The sequence below is a fragment of the Primulina eburnea genome, chromosome 8 (genome assembly GCF_022965805.1).
Source record: "Primulina eburnea isolate SZY01 chromosome 8, ASM2296580v1, whole genome shotgun sequence".
NCBI classification, from domain to species: Eukaryota; Viridiplantae; Streptophyta; class Magnoliopsida; order Lamiales; family Gesneriaceae; genus Primulina; species Primulina eburnea.
The window spans coordinates 4,267,524-4,291,961 of NC_133108.1; the positions used below are offsets into that span (position 1 = coordinate 4,267,524).

The 24,438-nt window shown below is 33.1% G+C and overlaps 2 protein-coding genes and 1 pseudogene across 4 annotated transcripts; all 3 read right to left on the minus strand.

Annotated features, from left to right (window-relative positions):
• Positions 1-523: 523 nt before the first annotated feature.
• LOC140837708 (peroxidase P7-like) lies at positions 524-5,631 on the minus strand (annotated as a pseudogene).
• Positions 5,632-12,387: 6,756 nt separating this feature from the next.
• Positions 12,388-15,097, minus strand: LOC140838555 (probable serine/threonine-protein kinase PBL23). 3 transcript variants are annotated; one of them, XM_073204951.1, is made up of 6 exons: positions 14,779-15,097; positions 14,028-14,272; positions 13,794-13,932; positions 13,392-13,650; positions 13,163-13,250; positions 12,388-12,855 (listed from the first exon to the last, which is right to left on the minus strand). In XM_073204951.1, the coding sequence occupies exons 1-6, from the start codon at positions 15,056-15,058 to the stop codon at positions 12,613-12,615; spliced, it is 1,254 nt and encodes a 417-aa protein (XP_073061052.1). In that variant the 5' UTR covers positions 15,059-15,097; the 3' UTR covers positions 12,388-12,612. The 3 variants fall into 3 exon arrangements, with proteins under 3 accessions (XP_073061052.1, XP_073061054.1, XP_073061051.1); XM_073204953.1 differs by lacking the exon at positions 14,779-15,097 and adding an exon at positions 14,568-14,769 and having other exon boundaries at positions 12,393-12,855; positions 13,163-13,295; XM_073204950.1 differs by having other exon boundaries at positions 12,394-12,855; positions 13,163-13,295.
• A 687-nt stretch (positions 15,098-15,784) lies between these two features.
• Positions 15,785-22,793, minus strand: LOC140838556 (uncharacterized). Its single transcript, XM_073204954.1, has 10 exons — positions 22,089-22,793; positions 20,953-21,030; positions 19,777-19,818; positions 19,595-19,700; positions 19,195-19,259; positions 19,082-19,120; positions 18,901-19,008; positions 18,718-18,805; positions 16,552-16,598; positions 15,785-16,055 (listed from the first exon to the last, which is right to left on the minus strand). The coding sequence occupies exons 1-10, from the start codon at positions 22,722-22,724 to the stop codon at positions 15,978-15,980; spliced, it is 1,287 nt and encodes a 428-aa protein (XP_073061055.1). The 5' UTR covers positions 22,725-22,793; the 3' UTR covers positions 15,785-15,977.
• Between the last annotated feature and the right edge of the window lie 1,645 nt (positions 22,794-24,438).

The window sequence follows — 24,438 nt, forward strand, 5'->3', positions numbered from 1 at the left end:
ACGGTTTCTTGCAACGTCGTTAAAGTTATCGTCGCTAAATTTTGCTACGTTTTTCGGTTTTAGTGACGGTTCTAATTTAGCGACTGTTTTGAGAAAATATATCGCTAAAAAACCGTCGCTAAAGCGACGGCGGTTTTTTTCGAAATCGTTGCTAATTTGTGACGGTTGTTTTCATCATTCGTCGCTAGTTGTTTCGTTTTTGTAAAAAAAAAATTGTTTTATAATTTATTTTAAATATCATTTACACAAATATTTAAATAATTTACTCAACTCATATAAAATAATGATTTTCAAATTTATAACTAATGTATGAAAGAAAGAAATATTTCGATAATAAATAGACAAAATTGTTTAATTTAAGAGAGAAAAATATATTAGATCGGACGAAGGAGGTGTGAAAAAATGAATCAAAAAGGCCAAATTTATAGAGAATTTGCAACGTTTGTTTAGGGAAACCGTTTCTCTTACAATTTGCGACGGTTTTAATAAAATCGTCGCAAAGATTTTATTTGTATAAACCGTCGCTAATATACCATAACATCCCAATAAACTTTGTATTTGTATCTTAAGAAGAGAAAAGAAACTAATTAAGTATCAACACAACATAAAATTATTTCATTCTCGACAATTAATTTTTTTTAATTAATTGACAGCTCTACAATTCTTTCTAGGCAAAAACTTGTATGAGTACGGTCTCACGAGTCGTATTTGGAGACAGATCTCTTATTTGGACCACCCATGACAAAATATTACTTTTTATGCTAAGAGTATTACTTTTTATTGTGAATATGTGTAGGGTTGACCCGTCTCACACATTATGATCCGTGAGACGGTCTCACATAAGACTCACTCTACCTTCTAATCTCGCCGTTTTTAGGCCCTGTAAGCGGGCTTACGTTCCCCATCCTCGCCATCGCGGCAGCAAAATCGTTCCTGAATGCAAAAGCGTTGTTGCTGTAAATCCTAACCAGAGCATCCTGCGACCCATTATTGAACAGCTCCTGGTCCGAGTGAAGAAGCCCACGTCGCGTCAGGAGGTTGGTGTAAATCATGGTTCGCCAGAACGGTTGCAGTGCTTGGAACGGCAACTACCGTTCCAGTTCCAATGTTATGTTGCGAAACGGTTGTATAAAAAAATTAATAAATTCAAAAAATTGATAAAAAATTTAAATATAAATTACATCATACTAAAAATAAAATATATGAAGTTATTACAAATTAATATATCAATACAAAACTATTTTACAATAATAGCACAATAAAAAATACACACTAAAAATTATAACATACCAAAGCTAATACCATGAAGAGTGACGCGGAGGAGCGAAATCATTGTTATATTTTTCATCACTATCTCGTAGATTAAATTGATTTCGAACATTTGGATATTGACGTGATTGTCCATAGAGAAATTGATTAGATTGAGACGACGAAAGATCATTAGAATGAAATTACTAATTTTGTAATAGTGTTTCGTCACGACGATTATAGTATCCGAATCCACGATACACAGTAGAACTATTAGCTGTACTTGAAGATCTATACTCGGGACCATGACGTCCAACACCCTGCCATATAGATGATGAAGATTCATTGTATCTATCACCAATATATTGAGACGACCCATAATCAAATCCACGATGTCTAATTCCATGTGTACCAGATGTTGAAAAATCAAATGATCTATCAAAACATTAAAGTTATAGCCTTATATCTTATCTTTCTAATAGAAGTGGCCTCACAACAATTGAATCAATATACAAGATATTATACTAAAAAACCACAACTACTGCCACATTTTTCATACCGTTTCTGCACTTCCATTTCTAATTTGGCTTAAGATCAACTTTCTATTCTATACATTCATTTCCATAATCATCAACAAATATGAAATATAATACCAATAACATAACCATTTTATTACCATTCCAATAAACATAACCATAAATAATAACCATCTACAATAACCATTAACATACCTTACCGTAATGAACCATGAATATCTCAAAACCATATTTTTTAAACACCAAACCGTTCCGTTCCGCTTCGCCGTTAAATCGCCGATAAAACGTCGAAGAACATCGCTACAAAACAATCACCGATTTGCCCTGGAACTTTGGAACGGCGGTCACCGTTCCCGTTCCGTTCCAGGCCGTTCCGACCGCATAACGGCCGTTCCGGCGAACCATGGGTGTAATAACTGTTGTCGAACCGATTTGGCGTGCCTAGCATCGATGGGGGCCAGGTTGGTGTATCCTGCCGGAGGCGGGGCAGATGCCTCGGCGGTTGGCGGCGAAGGTGGGGTTGATGTTCGTGTCGTTGTATAGGCGGGGGCGGAAGGTTGAGCACTGGGCAAAGCCGAAAGTGTGGCCGCCGGAGAGGGCCACCATATCTCAGGCGCTGAGACCTTTGGCGGTGAACATGGAGATGAGGGTGGAGAGACTGGAGAACGGGCAAGGGATTTCGGAGTTGGCTCCGCTCAAGCTTGCGGTTCTTGCGTCCCTTCTGCCCAGTGGGACTACCCATGACGGGCCTCCGAGCTGCAGCATTCCAAATTATCGAGACTTGATAAATTTTTTTAATAAATATATTGATTGATAAATTATATTAAAAAAATTAACCCAATTAGATTAACGGTAAACCTTTTGGTCCGGTAGTGAGAATTGGTCACTCAAAAATATATTTACAAAAATTTATGTTCTTTTACAGAAGCTGTGATTGCATGCATGGGGATTAATTTAGTAAATTAATTAGTAGATTCAAATAAAATCCAAGGGGATGGATATTATATTGCACCAAGAAAACACCCTCTCTAGCAGCCAGGGCCAGGATATCTGCACATGTGCCATTGCAAGCAGCATCGACTCGAGTTTTGATATTGTCTATCACATCGAATCCTCTGACTGAATTCTCATTAGGGATCGGAATGCATTCTTTTCGCTCGTGAACATCGGTGTATCGTCTAGCAAGATCCCTCCGTCACACCCCTGTTCACGGCGAACAACGTAAATACAATACATCTATATTAGCTATATTATGAAATAATTGTTGGGTTGTCCCGGAAACCAAATCTAAACGCAGCGGAAATTAAAATATTTTCAGATCTACAATCTTCCGGGGACGATCGATTGCCTTTGATTCATATTTTAGTGATACGTGTAAATTAAATACACAAATAGAGATTACCACACGACCTAGATCGTGGTGACGACAATCTTGTCCAAATCAGACCGCACGGTTTGACTTTGTCGCTACCACGAACCGCCAAAATCCGGTACACCAACTATATGAATCTACCTTAAAATAGTTGGCACTAGTCAACTATCTGATTTTCTCCGAACAAATTAAGAAACACGAAATATGAATAAAAGTTTTTAGTGAAAATAGCCGAGAACCAAGATATAAAAGATAACTCTTTTAGAGAACCATTCTCTGCTATTATATATTCTCGGTTACTCCAATTTTTCCACAAACATTATTATTACAAGTGACCCTGTCAATTCAATGCATTCACGTTCTTGTGCATTTCCTCATAAATGCATGTCTCCTTTTATTTATTTATTTATTTTTTTAATTAAAATATATATATATATATATATATATATATATATATATATATTAACATGTATGTGTCGACATATGTGTCTATATATATATATAATATTATTTTTAATATTTGAATATAAATTTGATATCATATATCACATCAAATATTCAACAAATGCAATATTTAATAATAGTAATAATTTTTATTCGATTTTTCGTGCTATCTTATAATCGCTATTATAAGACTTGAAATTATGATTAAATTTCTGATTATTATATTCAATTCTTTGATTTTAATTATTAAACTCAACTCCTTGAATTTAATAATTATATTCGGATAGATAACAATCAGTATTTGTGTGACCCTCAATAGGTTCAGGGATACAGCTAGTTGTGGGTTCACAACTTCTTTGTGATTCAGAACAACATTTGTTCTTATTCGAGCTTACCCTAATTAGCTCCATTCTTTTCATCAACCCTTTGATCAAGAATGTCAGAACTCAATTCTGATTGCACCCATCGGATCATGGTAAGAGCGTCTAGTAGCATCGTCCCATGATCCCCTAGGAATCACTGATAGTGCCTGCAAGAACCTTATGCTATGGTTAATGTACAGTACGGTCCCTTCAACCAAGTATATCCCGATCAAATCTGCAACTATTGGTATATCGAGTGCTAATTAATTCGATAACAATGTGATGTATCTTTGAGTAATAATAATGGCATCTGATGTGCAACTAGAGAACCACCTTCCCTAAAGCACATTTCATGCTCTGGCCAGAGACTTCTTGCACTATTAATTCATCAGATCACATAGGATATCTTCACCCGTAGATGAGCGGTGAATTCCCGACTATAATATATTGGCTCCTACGTATTTCGAAACTACACCCAACCTCGCCACCTTATGACCCTCAGTGGAATCGGTAAACGAGTCAAAGTGCAGGCTAGTACGCAGAGCCTCCATGTTGTCCCGGGTCAAAGGACTAATGGTGTACAATCATAACCACGGACTATTTCACTCGATAAATGAAAACCACTTGGAAAGTACGAGGGAGGGTTGTTCAGTCCATCGTCATATGATCACCCATCTTTATGAATGGACCTCTCCATGCCATTGTCAATGAAACATGACGTTTTCATCACAGATGCTAGTCTCAAGCTCGAGCGACCTTTATCCTTATTTTAGGCGGCTGAATCGACTAGGAACCAATTTAGAATATACAGTACACTTCCTAATGAGTTTCATGATCTTACGTTGAAAGCCAGACCTCATGATACTTATTGTATATTCAAGGACTTTATCTATACAGCTTGCATGGGTATACAGATAAAGTAAATGTCATAATATGATCATAAAATATTATTAAAATAAAGATTGTTTTACATTAGAGTCAATAAAACCCTAGCCACAAGTTTGTTTGTCGGGCACCTACTCTAACAATAATCAAGCAACATAACAGTCATTTTAGATCTAGTAGATATTCTATATTGTTATCAAATATGTACTTAAATATTTAATTTAATTGGATTAGTTGACTGAATAATATCGGATGAATTTAGAAAAATTTAATTTATTTGAATGGTAAAACACGAAGAAAGAAGGAATTTGAGTACTAGTGAAAAGTCATGCTCCTGTCAATTTAATTCTCACTAATTATAATTTACAAAATACTACTTAATTGGATGCATGTATGAAAATATGAGTTCTTCATATATTATAAATATTTATGAAACCTATATATTTTACGACATGTATTTACTAAATATCAGTGTTTTTCAATCTAATTAAATAGATTAAAAAATGAAAACAGATGTTGGATTATTTAGTTTTGGCCAGCAAAAATTTACCAAGCTAAGTTAAAGGACGTGAATTAAGATTTTTATTTTTTTTTTTAAAAAAAGAGTTCTTACATTAACGAAGCAATCATGGAAGAACAAACGAAGAACGGATGCACCAATCCTCGGTTCCCTGTTAATGGATTCCCTCATTGTATTCCTAACGATGAGTTGCAGATTGGGGCAAGCCAGATAGAAGTTCGTCGAGAGCCTGCGCAAGAACACAGCCGCAAACGAACAATAACACGATCACCATGCAGCTGGAAGCATTTGTAAGGGAAGCCATGAGAGTAATTATTATTGAGCTTTGGTTAATTTGTTATTTATTATTCGTGCAATTTATCGCGTTTTATAGGCAAAAAAATATTGGTATACTATACATTTTTCAAAGTTTGCTGCTGCTAACGCGTTTCCATGGAGAAAACTTGGAGCATGCAGGATCATTTTAGCGAGATAAATTGACTTTAATATTTAAATTAGTAAGATCGATCGATATGATTCTGAAAGATATAGCTTTACAGCATGAACTTGTCATTAAATAAGGTAATTCAGTCCATCTTAATTTTTAAGTTTGACTTGTTTCATTCACTCAACATGCAAGCAGTAGAAAAATGACAACCTTTCAATTTTACTTTTTTTTAAGAAAAAAATCAAACAACGTTACATCAATTGTCATAGTACTAATATATGGCTATATCTATTAGCATAGTGTGCATGTGTTGCGTATATTTAGTTTTTTAAAAAATATGAATAATTAAAATTTAATTTAATTTTTTTAATAAGTTTTCATATTTTTTTACATAAATTTATTTTTTCATGAAGAAAAAAGGAATAAAGGGTTAAAAAAGAGAGGAAATAAGGGTATTTTGAGTAGGTCTCTTGTGAGACGGTCTCACGAATCTTTATCTGTGAGACAGTCTCACGAATCTTTATCAGTGAGACAAGTCAACCATACTGATATTCACAATAAAAAGTAATACTCTTAGAATAAAAAATAATATTTTTTTCCTGGATGACCCGAATAAGATATTTTTTCTCACAACATACGATCCGTGAGACTGTCTCACAAAGTTTTGCCGGGTATTTTTTCGGATTATGAAAATTACACCATGATATTATTTCGTCTCTGTCATGAATGGAGTATTATATATGGTATACATAATATATTCAATAAAATTTATATTTTTTTTAAGATTATGATTTAGTGGAATATAAGATGAAGATTAAGTCCGAAATATATGGAAATTGTGAACTTTTTTAAAAGAATATTGCAATTTCGGTTTTATTTTAGTTTCATTTTGTGCTTTTTGATCATCTTGTTACTAAAATTATGTCGTCCTGACGTCTTTCAATTTTTGGTAATTTTTTAATTCTTTTTCATTCAGTGGGAGTATCGCACCTTATTGCACTTTGTTGAAACTTATTGCACTTTGTTGAAAAAATACTTCTAAATATTTTCTTTTTCTTTTTCTTTTTTTGTCAACCAATTGCATGGCGGGACTGTCCGACCGGCTGGCCATCGGACGGACTAGAAATCTCCAACTCAACTCAAAGAGGACTGCGAGTTAAGCTGATCAGTCCACGGGTCGATATATATACTAGTATTTAACCTGTGCGATGCATGGGATGATATTATTACAAATTAGTGAAAATGAATAGATATTTAAATTGAAAAAATAATATAATTATAAAATATAAAAAAACTATTTTTCGCTGATTTTAAAAAACTTTCTTAAATACAATGCATGTCGATTAATTTTTTTGGTTAATAATCAATATCATATCTCAAAATTTTTTATTGTGTTAGCCTAAGATAATGACATGATGCTTATCGTATTTAGTGTATTGATGTCAGCCACAACGTTACTACATATTTAATTCTTTAATTTTCAAAAAGCTATATATTATTATTTTTAAAATGTGATAAACAAATATTTTTAAATCACATTCAATAAAATTAATGAGAAATACTTTTTAAAAAATTCAAAAATTCGTCAATATCCACATTCACAAACAATTTTGTGACATGTCACATGTTTGACACATTTGAATGATAACAATAATTGTTTCATCAATATCTTTATCCAAATGGGTTGTGATTTAATTTACAAAATATATTCATAATATGCACAACAGTCTATTATTCCGAAAGAAAAATGAAACATGTGATCATAAGTAAATTATGTATAAATCAGAAAAGTTATTTAATTAATATTTATTACGTGTATTCCAAAACAATGTCAATAAATTTTATAAGGTGTCGTCTAATAAGATGCTTACTTTTTTAAAAATTGGTTTAATCACTTCCATTACGGGAAATTTTATATTATCATGTATCTGTGAACTTTGTAATATAGAAAAAATTATCACATTAATAATACGTAATAATTAAAATTTTGTATAAATAGATGAATAATATTTTTTACTTCTCGATCATGAAAGATAGACTTTAAAATGTCTTGTTGTTCTCGTTGTTTCCATATGTAGATAGTTCATAATAACGAACAAATCTAAATTTAAACGAACATTATATCTTGAAGGATTCAACTCATATATGGTGCTGAAAAGAGGGGTCATTTCAGAATGCAATTTTGGAGTAGATAAATTTAGCAAGATAAATAAAATAAAATTGGTTTCTAATATAGTATGCAATATTGCACTATTTATAATTTCAAATTCAAAGACATCCCAAGATACAAAAATTATACATTGGATGCTTTTGGCAGAATTATATCATACATTTTATGGAAATCTCGAATTGCATGCATTGAGTGTCAAATATTTCTGATTATTGAGGGTAATATACACGTTTATTGAGAGTAATTAAATGTCCATTTGAAACTCTTTTGAATCTATCTCTTTTAATTTTTTTGTGCTCTCTTATTTGAATTTTTAAGAAGACAATTCAAGATATATACAATATACATATGGTTTTGGAAGAAAACTATAGCGCATTAATTCTTTCAAATTAAGGTAATTTCGAAATTAATGTTCATTGGAAAACTTTAGTGATAACTTTTAACACTCAATCAATTTTATTTTTAGAAAAATTAAATAAACTAATTAAATATTGTATTTCTTTTTTAGTAAGTAATTTGTGTAGGAAATTACTTAAAATAGAAAAATTTATTTTTGAATGATTTACATCATGAGTGATACTGAACATTGTAGTAATGTGTATTTTAAATTTATTTATACATTTTTAATTGAACTGATTGATATAATCAATGCAAAATTTTTAATATAGTTTATGTTTTCAATAGAGTTTAGTTTTAATTTGAGTAAAAAAACAAAATAAATCATATAATACATAAATTACATTTGAATTAATATAAAAATTACTTAAATTCAAAATTGAATTAAATGAATTGATATAATCAATGCAAACAATAATTGAAGTCATCATTTATTGCATTACACACACAGATAGATAGATATATATATATATATATATATATATATATATATATATATATATATGAGTGATGCTGAACATTGCAATCATTTGTATTTGAACTTTATTTATACAGTTTGTAATAAAAATTAAATAACTCATAGTAACACAAAATCATATCACAAATTAAATTGATTGATACAATCAATGCAAAAATTTAATATAATACATAAATTACATTTGAATTAATATAAAAATTAATTAAATTCAAAATTGAATTAAATGAATTGATATAATCAATGAAAACAATAATTGAAATTATCATTTATTGCAGTACACATATTTCAATATTCATAATATATATTTCCTTTTTTAGAAATGACATTTTGGCGGGAAATTACTATTTTTGACAAAAACTCTGCTTTTATATATATATATATATATATATATATATATATATATATATATTATCCCTCAAAAAAAAAAAAGAAATGTATGTCTACACTGCACACGCGCTATTAGGTATGATTATATATTTTGTTTTTATACAAATTTTTTTAAAAAATAAATCAATCAAAATAGGAAAAGAGATTTTTTTCTTGGCTAGCGACCACATTTTGTTAAAAAAAAGTTTATGCATTTTAAACTTGTCTAAATACTAAGCATATATAATTTGAAAATGAAAACAAACAAGGGTTAATTTCTACATTTTTTTGGAGTGAAAACACATTATATACGTCGTTAAGCCAGAAAAAAGTTTCGCAATCGGGCGGATGAAACATTATAAGTGGCTTTATCCACTGAGATACATGGACGTATCATTCATTTTGGGGGAGCCATGTTTATCATATATTATATAATTTAGTTTAAAAAAATTTAATATATACTAAAAATTTTTGGGGGGTCGTGGCCTCGTTCGCCCTACACTAAATCCGCCCCTGATTATATATATATATATATATATATATATATATATATATATATATCTATATATTATATAATATATATACCCGTGAGACCGTCTCAGCTTTAGATGAATCTGTTATAATTTATAAAAATAATATTTTTCGAAATAAATGGAACATGGCCTTCTACGATAATGTTGACTTAACTTTAAATTCCAAAGATAATGAAAAAAATAGCAAATTTAATTCTCTAATTGTCATATTTTCTGTTTTCATAAGCTTGTAATTTTACTTTTGTTGTTTTATAGTTGTATTTCTTTTGAGTGTTGATGTGGTACCGAACATATCGGTAGTTTTTCGGGTACACGCTAAACTATAGTGAAATATATTTACACGTAAATAAAAAGTAAAGATACATGACTAATTCTTAATTTTGATAAGTAGATGACGAAAATAAAAATATAACAACTTATGAGACGAATTCTTAAAAAGTAAAATACACCTTAAATTACATACAATTCTTAGTTTTAAATTATGAATAACCACCTTTATTTCCCTCTTATAACTTAGAAGTTGCAGTCATTTCTAAATCAATTATGTTTTATTTAATAATTTAAAGAGGAGTAAATCTCTAGTGAGACGGTATCACGAATCTTTATCTGTGAAACGGGTCAATAATATCGAAATTCACAATAAAAAATAATATTTTCTCATTGATAACCCAAATAAAAGATCTGTCTCACAAAATACGACCTGGAAGACCATCTCACAAAATTTTTTGCTTTTAAAGAGAACTTAACTAGTTTTGCCTACTCCATTAATAATTTCTCTAAGTCTATTAATAAATTTATTCAAATTTATTGTTACCATAGAACAAACGATAAGATTACTGGAAAAATCTATAAAAAAATCGATCTAAAAAACAGATGGAAAAAATTTATATCCCGAAACTTATTCTATTAGGCTGCGTTTGGTTGGAAGGATAAGATAAACTAATGATTAGTACGTAAATGATAAAGAAAATGATTTTGGTAGGATTGTAATATATGGTGTAAAATAATATTATGTTTGGTAAGATTTTTAAGTGTAGGATAATTTTGAATTTTTGGATGAAAAGACGAAATTGCCCTTCCTCTTCGCGACGGCGGCGGCCGGTCGGAAATGGTCGGCTGGAAAGGGCAGTATCCGGAAAATTAGCGACGGATTTTACAATAGTGACGGTTTTTGAGAAACCGTCGCCGATCTGGTTTTGAATTATTTTAGTTACTAAAAAATTTGACATTTAGCGACCGTTTGAAAAATACCGTCGCTATTTGCGACGGTTTTTCACAAACCGTCGCTAAACAGCTGTCGGCCGGCGGTCCATCGCCTGTCGGCCGGTGCTCGGCCGCGGTTGGCGGTCCGTCGGCGGTCGACCGGTGGTCGGCCGGCGGCGGTTGTTGAGGCGGCAGTCGGTGGCGGGAAGTGGTGGTAAGTTTGATTTTAGGCGGGAAGTGGTGGTGAGTTTGAATTTCGGAGAAGGGTAAAATTAGAAAAGTAGGAGGTATTAAGAGTGGGATAAATAATCCTAGGGGGTGAGGAGGTATTATTTTAACCTACCTAATATAACCTAATCATTCATAGGAGGGATTGACTTGGTTAAATAATCACCCCAACTAAACGCCGGATAGAGTAGGATAAAATTATCTATCCTACCCAATCACCCCAACCAAACGTTACCTTATAGTAATTAATATGATATTATTACTATTATTGTTATTTACTTAAGTTTAAAACTCTTATTAACTACATTAAATTTCGTTAAATTAAACATGAATTAATTCTTTAAAATAATTTATTATATTTAATTTAAATTAAAAGTTATAACAATTTAATTTTTATGAATTGGAGAATATAATTTTATAAAACAATGATTCAATAAGCATATAATATTTTGTGAATATGAGCTCGATCTTTAAATATGTACATAAAAAAGTTCTAAGAACTTTTCAAAGTTGAGTTAAAAAATTTATAGAAACTTAAAATAAAAAGGATTTAAAAAAAATTTATTGGAGGAGCGAAAATTATCGAATAATTCCTTTTTTTTTTTTTTGAATTCCTAAACTAAGGGGTGGGGGATCGAACCCATGCCATTTGCATGGGGAATACAAATGAGAACCGTTGAGCCACTGCCCTAGTCTCATTATCAAATAATTCCTTCGTCAAATAAATAAATGGCATTTCAATATAAATATGTATAGCACAGAGGAATTTAGAAAGCCCAGATTGGAACAGAACAACGTAAATCGCAAATAAAAATTTAAAAATGTTGCCTTCATTTGAATTTGCCCCAATTTAATTCCAAGAATCAATTGTTTTTGAGTTTGAATTCAAATTTTAATGAGAGAAGAAAATCTTGTTAAGCATCCAAATATCAACTATTTCATGCTAGTTTTACATACATAAGATCTTTGTGAGATGATTTCACGAATCTTTATTATGAGAGAGATCAACCATATCAATATTCACAATAAAAAGTAATACTCTTACCATAAAAGTAATATTTTTTCATGAATGACCCAAATAAAAGATTCGTCTCACAAAATACGACCCGTGAAACCGTCTCATACAAGTTTTTACCTTTTATATAAACAATTTGGATTCAAGATATAATCTCATTTTCAAAACTCAATTGTAACGAGATCCTCCACCCAAGAAAAAAAGGAAAAATTACAAGAAAAGTTTGTAACCTGAAGCAAACACTATTTATGACGTTAGATTAAAATACCAACATTTAAAACACCAATTTCTCCCTGTGTTTAAACTTTCAATACCAAATAGAAACTCAGGGGAAGGAAAAAGCATTTAAATACAAGAGAAATATATCGAGATCTTGAGTATGATGTTTCGTTTTTATCCACCAATGTTGGCTTAAACAAGTACCATGTCCTAGGAGATGGAGTTGGTATGAAAACTGGGGGCGTTTCCTGGCTTTGTAGGCTTGTGGTGCTTGACTAAAGGGACGAGTGACTGCACGACATCCACCATGAGAGGTCTGTAATCCGCCTCTGGTTGGACACACATGGCAGCGATGGCGGCGACTTGAATCACCTCTTTCATTGAGTACTGACCCTCTAGTGCTGGATCCATAATTTCACCTACTTTTTCTCTATCCGTTAGCCGGGGCAAGGCCTATTTTTCGAAACCAAGAACAAGAGACTCAAATTATACAATAACGAGCCAGGACATCTCAGGGAGACTATAAAGATTCGATTGGTTGGCGTTGCCATTAATAAACCATCTTATGGATGTAAGTGATGATTGAGGTTATGTTGCTTTGCCAAAAAGTTATCAGTGTTGTGAATGATCCAACTTAATTAAATTAGATTAAAAATTAACACAAACATCATGTTTCAATTGTTGTTCAAATATCAGTAGCATGATAATTGTTGCCCCTTGCAAGTAAGTGTACATGCAAAAAAATGGATGCTAGAAGTACCCATGAAACAAGAACACCTTCCCCAGGAGGCCCCTTCATGTCTACTGGAACTCGGCCAGTTAGCAACTCAAGGAGCACAATTCCATAGCTATACACATCGGATTTTGTGGTCAGATGTCCAGTTAGAGCATATCTACCATAAAGTTTTCACAAACATCATACTTCCAAGTCATGAAAAACAACTTTGTTAGAATGAAAAGGGTACTTTAACGATGGGTCACAGTCTTACTCAGGTGCAACGTATCCCTGAGTGCCCAAGACTCGTGTAGAGACATGTCCACCAGCTTTCTCAGATCCAAGTTTCGCCAATCCGAAATCGGAAACTTTGGCACGAAAGTTTTCGTCAAGAAGGATATTGCTGCTTTTGAAATCTCGATGTATCACCGGAGGATTAACATGTTCATGCAGATACTCCAAACCTTTTGCTGCCTCTAAAGCTATCCGCAATCGAATGTCCCAGTTCAGTTTCGAAGAAGCGGTTTTAGAACCTGAAAGTTTTGTACGAATCAAAGTGCATATGCAAAAATCTATCCACAAAAGACAAGGACATCACCCATCTTCGATAAAAATCGTTACATGTCACAATGGAGACACGAATAACCTCAGATTAGAACGGAAACTAAGTACTTACCATTAATGATGGGGTACAGATGTTCCTGCAGGCCTCCATTGGCCATGAACTCATAAACCAGCATTTTATGGTTGCCTTCTGAGCAATACCCAACTAAAGGCAGCAAATACGGCGAACATAATCGACCCAACAATTCTACCTATCATTTCATGCAACGAAGAAACATCAAAACAACATAGTGGAACCTTAAATTTAACAGCATTTCCAAATGGAAACTTTGGATATAAATTCGACCTCAACAGTAAATTCCTCTTCTCCCTGCTTTCCAGCTTGGTCCATCAGCTTAACCGCAACCTTTCTACCATTTTGAAGAACTCCTTTGTATACTAATCCAAATGCACCGTGACCAACCACATAAGATTTCCCTAGTCCACCAGTGGCCAAATGCAGCTGCTTGAAAGTAAACACTTCAAGTCCTCTATCAGTAGTAACTTCAGCTTTAGCAACATTTCTAGCTTTGGACTCATTATCAGTCCCTCCTAGAAAGTAACACAAATGCAGTTCAAGAAACAGGAAATAATTTGGGAAACCTACTAAAATTTAATTTGTCAGCAGGGGGTACTGGGAACTTCAATTGAGGTAAAAATGTCAATTTTCCTGGCTCGTTTCTTGGATTTTAGCACAACTCTTGCTAATATCAGTATTATTTTAGTCCATTTCCACACCCCACATTCTTTGGCCCAAAAAAAAAATGAAGCACTAAAAATAAAAAAGGACCACAATGAAAACAGTCCAAACAATCTTATATATAACACAAATATTCTCGATTCTCACCTGAAACTTTCAAGAACCAGTGGTGCAAATCACTAAAAATAACAACACGCATCTTATTTTCCCCACTGAAAACAACTTTCTTGAGATTTTCCGGAGTTACCAAAACAGAAAATACACCATATTTCTACCCACTATTTCCAAACGTAGAGAGCACATATATTTACAGTAAAGAATTGCTGACACATAGTAAAAAAAGTGTAAAGATGCCAACTTTTTCGTTGGGTGGTGAAGCGCTTGGAGAGTTTGTATCTTAGGTAGCAGTAGTAACTGAATGTCACAAGCAATGAAGCAACTGCAACTGATGCGATAACCAAGATTGCAGCCAACACTAAGTGCTCCTTTTTCTTGTAGTTATCATCAATTTCAGTTCCCATTAACCCAGAATGTATCAAGAAAATGGTGAGAACAGTGTTGGGGAAGGAGAGAGAAGGAGACACCGAGTTCTCTTTCAAGTTAAGTCTGAAGTGAAACAGGGATTCCAAACTTCCCATTCGCCGACAGTAACAATTATAATGTTTCGAAATAAAAGTAAATAACATGTCTCAAAATAGAAGAAGTTGACGAAAAATCCTAATCAAAATATTTTTTTGGGTTCATTCCTTACCTACAAAATTGTTGAAATATATTATTAAAAAAGTACTCAGAACCTGAATACAAAAAAAATCGACGGCTGAGACTAAAGACCAATTTCCAGAAAACCTTCAAAAAATTGAAAATGAAATAATAAATTTGCGTTTCACACTCTGTTTCTAGTTTTGCGTTTGTCTTGTTCTGTGGCTCAAAGACCTTGACGAATCATTCAAAGTCCCAAATCTAGAGAGAATCTTGAACGACCCACAAGCTCGTGGAATTTAAGAGCCATATATAATTCGTTAAAAAATATAATAAAAATACAAATTTATGACTAAATATTAATTTCAACTCCTATTTTAAAAGAACAAGCCTCACATGTGAAGATACTCCAAAGATTTTAATGATTAGTCATTCAATGGGCAGAAATCTAATTGGTCAGAATCCCATTTTAAGTTATAGAGTTTGATAATTATTTAATGCAAGAATGGTAAGTAATTTGCTGCTTTTTTAATAAATAAAACTGATATATTGGATAATGACACACTCCAGACTTTAAGAGACACTGACGTAAGTGGATGATTGTATTCAAGTACGCAGACAACATAAATGCTTCTATGCCCTGAAAAGTCCGAATTACTCCAAAATAATGTAAAAAATTCATATTTCAGAATTCTATTTCTCATTGAACAGAAAGTAGAACACAAGATTCAGTTTGTTTTTCAAGAACATCTAGTGTGACTCGAACTTCTGGTGAAAGACAATTACTCCATCCCCCGACTAATTGGTTGGACACATGAGATTTAGTAAAAAAAATTGAATCAAAGTCGATTCTGGTTGTCATTGCAACTGTGATCGGGTGTATCGGTCTGCTGCCATAGACAAAGATTGTATTGAGATGGGGTACGATCGACCCATCTGCAAATTTTCAAGAACAAACCAAATTAATGGAGAAGCAAATAAAGAAAGTGTCGAAAAAACTTATGGCAGAAGAAATAAAATGCAAACATGAACGTCTTCGAAGCTGTTCCAGAATGTGCAGTTTCAGCCCTAAGAAAGACGCCTATCAACATATGGAAACGAAACGCGACTTGAAAACGATTTGCTGTGCTATTGAAAAACAGATGTAATCGGATCATAGCTGAAACGGTTTTTTCCACATTGTGTGTCTAGAACTTATACGAACAAAGTATTGTTTCCTATAAAAAAAAAGAAATTATACGAACAACTAGCAGATTATTATGAGGCATATCATCTCAAAATATTCAAAAATACTAATGGGCAAACTATGGTAGCATTGGCAAGTGCAAGATTTCAGTTTTCTACGCTAAACTTATTAAAGCATTGTTATATCTTTGGTCGGATCAATAATTTTATAGCAGCAAAAGAATAAAAAAGTAGGACATGATCTCACCGTGCTGCAAACATGGAAAGAGTCTACATAACCAGCATACTTCGAACCTATAAGGCATATAAATTTTTTATAAACCAAGGAATATCAAAGCACCTCAGGAAACATTAAAGATGAAATGCAATTACACTCTTTAATTTACAGTCGGCTACTGATCAGAGAACGTTCAGGCAAATATCTCATTTAGGTATACTTGCCAAAATCTGAAATTTCTAGCACCACAAACCCATTAAACTAGCCACAAACATCACTCGATTACCATGTGAAGAATATTTCCATTACAATATACGATTAGCAGGCACGCAACAAAAAAACCCCAGTAAATAACTTTTACACAAAATAAATACAGGCACAAGCACTTCTGCTAATATTTACAATCACCCGAATACTCCTCATTAGCCTAGAATAAATTGCCATTAAAACATAAAATCAAATATAAAGCAACGAAATTTCGTGGGACAGAACACAAGAAAATCTTGTACATCAGCATTTCTGAACCTGAAAATACCATGCATGATACTAAGAAATTTCTTCACATGTGATTGTTATATTGTTGGCTGTCCAGAGTCATAACAGAAAACAAGCCACTTTAATTATATAACAATTTTCACTACAAAGGTGTTAGAACTGTTGATGTGATCAAGGATACTCCTAAGAAGATGTGAAACTCGTTGGAGTTATCGGAAAGACCAATTACGAGGGAACGGAGCAAGAAGTTCAAGAAAACTCTTCAAAGATTCATGGCGGACTACCAAGAGCACGACAATCAAGTTTGGGATCATTATAATGTCATTCAAGTGTTGAAGGAGCAAGAAGAAAGCATCCATCTGCGCCCAGCACACAAAACAACACGCAAGAGCGCAGGAGGCGCGCTACAGCGGCCAGAAACTCACGCCCCAGCGCGCGGAAGTACGCGCCCCAACTTATTCCGCTAGGCCAAAAGTTCAGAAACTCGGAATGTTGAAGAAAATTAATTAAGAAAAAGACTCATTGCGAGTTTAAGATGATTTTGTTTCCTTATTTTTTATTAAAAACCTTGTAACAAGATGTTTAGCAGATTTTGATCAATGTTGAATTATTTTGTGAGTTTTTTTCTCTCAACCAAAAAGCTTTTGCTTTTGTTCTTCACAAATCAAACTTATCAAGGATTTTCAATCTTTGTGTCGTTTGTCAATTGTTTTCACGCGGACCAAGGATCGTAGTTTCAAAGATCAAGATAAAAAATACACGGATCCTTTTTCGTTTATTGAATTGAGGGTGCAATTCACATATATCGTGTTTGTTTTACATGCGTACAAGGGTTGATATCATTAACTGTACCGTAAGGACTATTTATAACTGTGAATACATAAAGGCCCTGTTTGGTTTGAGGGATAAAGTAGGTTTATATTATTTAACCTACTTTATCCCTCGTTTGGTACGCGTGATTATTTAACCCACCTTATCCCTCCTATGAATGATTAGGTTATATTAGGTAGGTTAAAATAATACCTACTCACCCCCTAGGATTATTTATCCTACTCTTAATCCATCTTATTTTTCCAATTTTACCCTTCTCCTAAATTCAAACTCACCACCACTTCCCGCCTAAATTCAAACTCACCACCACTTCCCGCCGCCGCCTGCCGCCGCCCGCCGCCTCAACGACAGCTGCCGGCCGACCGCCGCCCCCGCCGGCCGCCGACCGCTGTCGGCCGAGCACCGGCCGACCGCCGGCGCCGACCATTTCCGACGCCGGCCGAAAATTCCGGCCGCAGCCCCCCGCCGGCCGTTTCCGGCCGGCCGCCGGCCGCCGTGGAGGGGAAGGGCAATTTCGTCTTTTCATCAAAAAATTCAAAATTATCCTACACTTAAAAATCTTACCAAACATAATATTATTTTATCCCATATTAATCCATCCTACCACAATCATTTTCTTTATCATTTACATACTAATCATTAGTTAATCCTATCCTTCCAACCAAACGTAGCCAAACATTATATTATACTCAAGCATGTACAGAATCATCTTTTAAAATTAAACATTCCCCATATCATGCAGATTAAAACATTTCCATAACACCGCACCCCCTGATTTACCACATATTAGCCTGTTTCATTTCACGAAATTTTCTTTTATTACCAAATTCTGAATAATGAAATAACAAATATGAAATCAGCAACACTTACTCTTTTTTAAACCAGCAGGCTTTGCAAGTAAAAGAGCATTCACAAATGCGCCAATATTTGCCCGTAAAGCATCCTCTGTAAAACTTAGCTGCAAGTAGGAAGAGAACATCAAGCAGATTCTTCAGTGCTGCGTGAATTGAAAATGAAGCTAGCAAACATGATTATAGGTACAACAAACTATACCTTTCCCAGGCCTGCATGTACAATTGCAGTTTTATCTTTCTTGAAAATAATACCTTGCTCTTTTGCATCTTTGACTGCCCGAGATATATCATTAGTCACGGTACCTTTCTGCACTTTAAATTGCTTATGAGATCACCACCACCTATATGATACATAGAAGATAAATATTGATATCACTCACCTTTGCATCTGGCATCAATTGTTTCAGATTTCTTGACAACTGTGAAAACGGTAGAGATACTGGTCAAATGAAGAAATCTAAAAGAAAAACCAGGTATTTCAAAATCGTAAAACCTTTTTCACGTGCTCCATCATGGATGGTGTAGCAACACATTTGTCAAAATCTACCTTGAGTTCTCCTGCATGTGAATTAAGGCTAAGTTCAGCAAGCTTATAAAAAGCTTGAAACAATAATGAAGAGTAGATGGTGTTCAAATATTGAGAATGCAATTTTGCATTAAAGGTTCTTTGCAAAAACAGTCAAGTTATTTATAAAGTTTATACTGTGCCATTTAAGGAAAAAGAAGATCAATAAAGAGCATGTCTGTTAAAGGTTTTTAAGATATTTCTCCATGAGGCTTCAAGGACGTTAAAGTAAGATTAAATGTCAAAACAGTAAAATGACAATAGCGAATGAATTTTGATACTATGCTCACAAATGTATTGGGGAACAATAAAGATAATGATTCATCACCAGTTCGAATATTCTCCACAAGTTCTGGGCCACCAACAACATCTGCCCCAGCCTCTCGTGCCTCAGCTGCAGCAGCTCCTTCGGCAAAGGCAGCCACTCGATATGTCTAATATCAGACAAATTATTTAAAGCAGTAAGATCATGACCCCTTAACTTTTATTTTAATGAATCATAGATTATACCTTTCCAAAACCATGCGGGAGCCGTACAAAACCACTCAGCTTCTGTAATCAACAAGAGATAGAAAGAGATGAACAATGTTCAAGTCTAACACTCAAAACATTGCAGAACTATATGAATACACAAATTATCCAGGTATTAATACACCTATCAATCTCCGGGTGTTAACTAAAGGATTTTATCGATATGTTTCCAGGAGGAAACTAGGACAGCAAAATTAAATGTATCTTATCACGTGCTCAAAAATTAAAGACATACTTCAGCACATGACTTTCAACAAATCAGAAATAAAACAAGGACAGCAATAATAATCAGGAAGCGCTTCGTCGTTGACTGAACTGTAGATTTTAATCAGCTAATTATTTTACGAATTCATTACAACTTTAGCAGTATGCAAATGAATAATTGACAATTTATTGACTTGAATAGTGGCAAATAAGGGCCTGGGGATCTCCACTACTCTATCCTTAGCCCCAAATCTCAGATTCTCAATATGATGGTTGAACTTAAGATCTTAGTCAATAAAATAACTTGGTAAAATGTTTATCACATCTTTGGTTTTGCGCTGATGATTTGGGCCAATTTAACAGTAGGATTAAATCCTATCAAAATATTACAGTAGAAGCACCTGGAATTGTGTCCACTTTAACAGTTGGATTAAAATAAGGCTTTCCAAATTACAAGGAGTTTATCAGAAATAACTTACAAGATCCATATAAGATTCCAGAGTATGATAAAAAAAAGAGAGCAGAATCTAAGTTTAAAAGAAGTTATATGTTTCACTGTGTAGAAATTTCATTACTCCTGCACCAAACTTTGCTTCATTGACCTTACATTCTTTAAACTCTCTCACCCATACAATTTATACACAACAAACACTATCGCATGAGAAAAAGTAATTTTACAATCACTAACATTCAAGGAGAAAATTAATTTTACTACACATGAACTAGATCTTACAACTACCACAATACCAGTTAGTCTATGTGTTTTTAAAAAATCTTCATAGAAAGATGGAACATTTGTCAAGTTTCAAGGATAATATCACTCAAAAATAAAACTTTATATTAAAGGACAAAAAATTTGTCATGATTCTTGGATAATAATGCTCTACACTACAAACTTTTGCTTTGTCTTAGTCACACAATTATAATTGTCCTTCATGAAGAAAAAGTTACCAGATCAGTTCGACGCAAATCAGGGGTCATTTTTACATGTGCTTCCAAAGTTTCATCAAAAGTCTTCCTTGAACTAGACTGTAACATTAATATAACAACACGAAAAGCGGTCAGTATCATTAAGGCTTCTGCCAAAACATAAGAGATAAAAAAAAATTTCAAGCATGAATTTTTTTCTTTGAAGAAGATATGCAAAGCAAATTATCAAAACTACCTAAATTTAGTCATTCCACAAGATTTCATCATGGAAAGGTGGGAATCGTTGTCAATCACAAGTTTAGTTCATCATGCTGAAGCATTTCTTAAAGTAAAAGGTATGACAAGAATAACAATGTTACAGTTGGAAAGTAAGGGAAAGAGAAATGCACATCGTTTGCATCAAATTCTAATAACAAAAACTTTCATTATTAAGATGTCAAGGTTGTAAAACATACACCATACCAATTACAACCTTATTTTCCAACAATTCCAAAACTAATTTATCTGTTAATTATGTTACATGAAAACAGAACCTATAATATAAGTTGTACAGCGTATGCCAAATAACTTCATAGATTACAACTCAGTTGACATTGAAGCTGACATATACTTTTTGTCTGAGACAATGTCCAGGTGGCACCAAAGGGAGTCTGAAGGGATGGATTTTCCTAGGCTTTTTTATAGGTAAATATATTACCTGATGTGAAAACATTCTCCCCGATAACTCATTTTGAAACAGCTTTTAGTTTGACAAAACCTAAAAGGAAAATAAAAAACTTAATATTCCAGTCTCCTAGCATTATCCTTAAATCGGATAGTTGTTTGAACACTATGTAAAGGATGTTGGATAACAATTGTTAATGTCAACCATGAACCGTAGATTCAAGTTTTTCGTTACGACCGGATGTACGAACATTTTTTATGTCAACGAACCATGACTTCAAGTTTAAATTTGTATCCTTAAAGTCATGGTTTATTGACATAAAAAATGTCCGTCCATCCGGTCAGAACGAAAGGATACAATATCATATATATTACCAAATTCCATCATCTTGAACCAGACTAACAAATACAATGCTACGCAACATTAATGTCTAAATAAAAATTGACACAGATCCCATTAAATATAACTGTAACGAAAGCTAAAAAAAAGTGACCTTGATGAGCTGAATCGCATCCTTCAGATCATAAATGACCTTGCTTTTCTTCTTACTGTCACCATCGTTTTTCTCCACCTTGATCAGTTTAGGAAGCGGCAAATTCTCCTCCTCTGGCACCCGACTTCTCAAAACCCCTGTTCTTCTCATAGCATTCCACCTCTCATCATCAATCCTCCGTCTCTCCCTCTCAAACTCCTCATTTCCCGCCTCCCTCCCCTCTTCTTCCACCTTTATCCTGTCCTCTGGCAACGGGGCAACCCTACTTGGGTACGATACCGGGGCAATAACGGGGGCATCCTTCATATAACGCATTTCATCCCGGGTCCACGATCGGATCTCTGGGTTAACAAAGCTCCTGGTATCCCGTGATGAGGATTGGGGATGGGATGGAGGGGAATCTGACTGGGTTTCTGGGGGTGGCGGAGGTGCAGGTTTGGCCGGGTAGGAAATGGGTTGTATGGGTAGAGGTTTCCGAATGTTGGGATTGGGAACTTCGGGAGAGGGTTGTTCGTTTGGAGATTGGTCGGGTTCGGATGAGAAGCGGCGTCCGAGAAAAGTTAGGTGGCGAGGTGGAGGTTGATGGGAGAAGCAGCGGCGGCGAGTATGGAAGAGTAGGAGTTTGAAGGTCGCCATTGGTCGGTGGGGGTTTTCTTCCGTTCACTGAGGAGCTGACCGTCCCAGCGGGTTTTAGGATTTTAGTCTAATTAATTACTAAATAAACTACTATTTAATTCGTGCGAGATGATATTATTAGAGATTATTAAAAATTAATGAAAATAAATAGATATTTAAATTGAAAAAATAATATAATTATAAAAAATAAAAATAAAAATTATGTTTCGCTAATTTTAAAAAAAAATTCTTAAATACAATACATGTAGATTAATTTTTTTGGCTAATAATAATTGTCAACAAATTTTAGATTGTGTTAGTCTAAAGCAATGACATGATGCTTATCGTGTTAAGTGTATTGATGTCGGCCACCAACTTTAATATATATTTAATTCTTTAATTTTCGAAAGCTATATATTATTATTTTTTAACATGTGATGAAAAAAATTTAAATCACCTTCAATAAAAATAATGAGAAATACTTTTTTAAAAATTCAGTAATTTCGCCTAGATACACATTCACAAACAATTTTGTGACATGACACGTGTTTGACACATTTGAACGATAACAATAATTATTTCATCAATATCTTTATCCAAATGAGTTGTGATTTTATTTACAAAATCTTTTTATAATATACACAACAGCCTATTATTTCGAAAGAAAAATGAAACATGTGATCATAAGTAAATTATGTATAAATCAAAAAAGTTATTTAATTCACATTTATTATGTGTATTCCAAAACAATTTTAATAAATTTTATAAGGTGTCTTCTAATAATTAAGATGCTTGTTTTCTTTAGAATTGATTTAATCATTTCCATTACAGGAAATTTTATACCATCATGTATATGTGAACTTTGTAATATAGAAGAAAATTATCACATTAGTAATACGTAATAATTAAAATTTTGTACAAATAGATGATTAATATTTTTTACTTCTTGATCATTAAAGACATATTTCAAAGTGTCTTGTCATTCTCGTTGTTTTCATATGTAGGTAGTTCATAACAACGAACAAATCTAAATTTAAACGAACATTACATTTTGGAAGGATTCAACTCATATATGGTGCTGAAAAGAGGAATAATTTCGGAATTCAATCTTGGAGTAGATAAATTTAGTAAGATAAATAGAATAAAATTGATTTCTAATATAATATGCAATATTGCATTATTTATAATTTTAAATTCAAATAAGACTTTTCAAGGGACAAAAATTATACATTGAATGCTTTTGACAGAATTATATCATACATTAACTCTTTCAAATTATGAAAATCTCGAATTGCATGCTTTGGGTGTCAAATATTTTTTATTATGAGGATAATATATATGTTTATTGAGAGTAATTTAATGTTCATTTGAAACTATTTTGAATAGAGTATCTTTTATTTTTTGTTTTATTTAAATTTTTAAGAAGACAATTCAAGATATACAATATACATATGGTTTTGGAAGAAAACTACAACGCATTAATTTTTTCATATTAAGGTAATTTCGAAATAATATGTAATTGAGATAAAAAAATTTATGATTATTAAATGGTAATTAAATTAATGTTCATTGGAAAACCTTATTGTAGTGATAACTTTTAACACTCAACTAATTTTATTTTTAGAAAAAATAATTAAACTAATTAAATATTGTATTTCTGTTTTAGTAAGTAATTTGGGTAGTAAATGATTTAAAATAGAAAATTTTATTTTTAAATAATTTTACCTCAGGAGTG

Coding starts and splice junctions, on each gene's coding strand:
- LOC140838555 (XM_073204950.1), bottom strand. CDS start 15,058: ATGGGAAGTTTGGAATCCCTGTTTCACTTCAGACTTAACTTGAAAGAG. Junction 13,651..13,793: donor TCTGTACCCCATCATTAATG/GTAAGTACTTAG, acceptor CAAAACTTTCAG/GTTCTAAAACCGCTTCTTCG. Junction 12,856..13,162: donor AAGGTGTTCTTGTTTCATGG/GTACTTCTAGCA, acceptor TTCGAAAAATAG/GCCTTGCCCCGGCTAACGGA.
- LOC140838556 (XM_073204954.1), bottom strand. CDS start 22,724: ATGGCGACCTTCAAACTCCTACTCTTCCATACTCGCCGCCGCTGCTTC. Junction 19,260..19,594: donor TGTGGAGAATATTCGAACTG/GTGATGAATCAT, acceptor ATTCACATGCAG/GAGAACTCAAGGTAGATTTT. Junction 19,121..19,194: donor TGATGGAGCACGTGAAAAAG/GTTTTACGATTT, acceptor CCGTTTTCACAG/TTGTCAAGAAATCTGAAACA.